The sequence below is a fragment of the Aphanomyces astaci genome (genome assembly GCF_000520075.1).
Source record: "Aphanomyces astaci strain APO3 unplaced genomic scaffold supercont1.38, whole genome shotgun sequence".
Lineage (NCBI taxonomy): Eukaryota > Oomycota > Saprolegniomycetes > Saprolegniales > Verrucalvaceae > Aphanomyces > Aphanomyces astaci.
Window position 1 is genome coordinate 150,411 of NW_009798301.1, and position 2,825 is coordinate 153,235.

General features: G+C 50.6%; 2 protein-coding genes across 2 annotated transcripts in view; both read left to right on the forward strand.

The window, feature by feature from the left end:
• Positions 1-875: 875 nt before the first annotated feature.
• H257_12055 (hypothetical protein) lies at positions 876-1,831 on the forward strand (the record flags this gene model as incomplete). Its single annotated transcript, XM_009839164.1, has 2 exons — positions 876-1,657; positions 1,711-1,831. 2 exons carry the CDS (start codon positions 876-878, stop codon positions 1,829-1,831), a joined length of 903 nt encoding a protein of 300 aa, XP_009837466.1.
• A 37-nt stretch (positions 1,832-1,868) lies between these two features.
• H257_12056 (hypothetical protein) overlaps positions 1,869-2,825 on the forward strand; it is a gene marked incomplete at both ends in the record, with an annotated part of 1,877 nt that continues 920 nt past the window's right edge. The window contains 2 exons of the mRNA XM_009839165.1: positions 1,869-2,332; positions 2,455-2,800. Coding sequence (XP_009837467.1) covers positions 1,869-2,332; positions 2,455-2,800 — 810 coding nt within the window. The remainder of the gene's footprint in view (positions 2,333-2,454; positions 2,801-2,825) is intronic.

The window sequence follows — 2,825 nt, forward strand, 5'->3', positions numbered from 1 at the left end:
TCCCATAGCAATTGCTATGGATAGCCCCATCATTCGCGAGCTTGTTTGGTCTCCGTAGTAGCCTACGATGAAAATTTAGTTTCTACATGTGTACTAGTATGCAAAACCCGGGGTAACCTACTTCAGACAGAGGGACCAGTATTAAAAGTTAGAGGTGTTAGACGTCTGACACACTCCGACACGCAAGTCATCTAAAACTACAGATCGGCCATCCTCAGGAGGAGACGTTTTACTATTAAACGCCTCGGTTCTTTCAGTTAAACCCACGAAATGTTGACGTTAAATCATTATTGGCTACGTTTTTACCTGATAATTAGGTTAAACATTGTGAATAATCCGGATACAATCGAAACGTTCGTACGGATAAGTGCTATATACAAACACCAAGATATACTTGATATCCCTTTTCGGCCAAAATGTTTGGTTTGTGCTCAATCTTTAAATTTAATAGATATAGTTTTAAGTCAACAAAAAATTAACCTGGTTCCATATATCTCCGTACAAAAAGGCCGGTTGGTTTGATCGAGTAATAGAATTCTATTACTCGATCAATTTTTCACCAATCGAAAATCTGAACCGTACCTTCTGTTGGGCTTGTCCAGTTCTATCGTTATTACGGTATATTTTCCTAAATAATATCAATACAAAGTTGGAATAGTGTAGCTGTCGAAAGTCAAGGCATTTATTTGTAGTCTTTAGGTGACTTGCACCATACGCTAGACAGTACTTCCGGACCGAGGTTAGTAGAAAGGGCCATTAAAAAGTGCATGAATACTATCCACCTGATATCCCATGGGTGTATCCCAAATTGCTATGGATAGCCCCATCATTCGCGAGCTTGTTTGGTCGCTTGGTCATTCTTCAATATGCCAGCCATGGTCAAGATCATTGTAGCTGCCTTGTCCGCCGGTGTCGCGTCTGCTTTCGGCACCATCTCCGAGTTTCCGACAGAGATGACCAGTCTCATGGATCAAACCGTGGATCCGTGCACCGACTTCTTTTCGTATTCGTGCGGGACGTGGTACAATAAAACCACCCTCGACGCCAACCAAAGTACTATAAGTGTGCTCACTGTGCTTGCGGCTGCGGCGGACAAGGAGATCGAAAAGTTGTTGAACGCCAAGCTGCCTAAACTCGCCGAGTTCTATGACGCGTGTATGGACACTGCCACTTTAGACACCTTGGGCTTGGCTCCCATCGAAGTTCACCTCAAGGCCATCCGCAGCGCCAACACGACCGACGAAGCCATCTTTCGCGGCGCAGCCATCTCCAAGGCCACCGGCGTACCAATGTTCGTGAAGCTGTCGGCCTCGCACGACGCCATTGAAATCACCCGCAACGTCTTGAATGCCGAACCTGTGGAATTACCGTTGGACCACAATGATTTCTACGGACAAGTGTGGTCCTTGATTGAAGAGCCGTACCGCAACTACATTGCCTCGATCTTCAGGCTGGCCGGTCACGCGGAGGCGGAGGCGGCCACCAACGTCGTGATTTTCTTTTTACGCACCACTGCCGGGGTAGATCTGTCCAATCGCAGGCTCCAATCGGCCGTGACGTCCGACAACATCCAGTTGTCGCTCAGCGCCGCCAACGCGTCGTATCCATTGGGGGTAGGTCTCCAATTGCAAGCGTTTGGGTTCGACGTCCGCGAAAGGTCCAACACGACCACAGTCGTTGTGAAGAACTTCCGTTATTTGGACGGCATAGAAGGGCTTCTCCCGTCTTGACCGTCGACAGCCTCAAGACCATTATCGAGTACAAAGTGCTCGACTTCAACGCGCCGTTCCTGTCAACACCGTTTGTGGAAGCACACTCGAACTTCCTTTAAGATTAAAAATGGCCTCAAAGTACCCCCGTCGCGGGCCATGATCTGCCGCACTCAGGTGGAGACGTCCATCGGTGAACTGCTGGGCTCGTACTATCTCAAGGAAGTGTGGACGGACAAGACCGCCGCGGAGGCTAACTTGCTCGTGTTGAAGCTGAAAGCGGCCTTCATGACCGGGCTAGAAAGCGCGGAATGGCTCGATGACGCAACTCGGGCCAACGCACAGGACAAGTTGTCCAAGCTCACCCACCTCGTGGGGGGGCCTAAGAACCCCAAAACGTACCCCACCTTGACGTTTGACCCCAAGGCATACATTGCCAACCTGAACAAGGTGTCTGCGTTCGACACTACTTTCAACCTAGCTCTTATCGACACTGCCGTGGACAAGCATCTTTGGAACAAACTTGCGCAATCCATGAATGCGGTCTACCAGCCTTCGAAGAACAGAATCGTGTTTACCGCCGCCTTCTTGCAACCCCCCTTCTTCGATGCCAAGGCGGACCCGTCCGCGAACTATGGCGCCATTGGCTTTATCATCGGCCACGAAATCTCCCACGGCTTCGACACGCCATTGGCTTTATCATCGGCCACGAAATCTCCCACGGCTTCGACAACCATGGCAGAAGATACGACGGCAACGGCAAAAAGAAACCATGGTGGACGGAAACCACGGCGAAAATATTCCGCGAAAAGGCCGAGTGCTTCGTCGACCAGTATAGGTCCATGGACGTCAAAAGCGAGCTCACGGGGGATTTGCTCGGCAAGTTGGACGGAAGAAGGACAAGGGGGGAAACCATCGCTGACAATGGGGGCCTCAACACTGTGTACCGAGCGTACCGGGACTTCGTGAACGCCGAGGTCGAAGCCACCAAGTACACCAAGGAAGCAGGCGAAAAGATGTTTTGGATCAGATACGCCCAATCGTGGTGCGAAAAGAACAGCGATGCGCGCCTCCAGTTTCTGCTCACCGACGTACACCCCCCTGGTCGCCACCGCT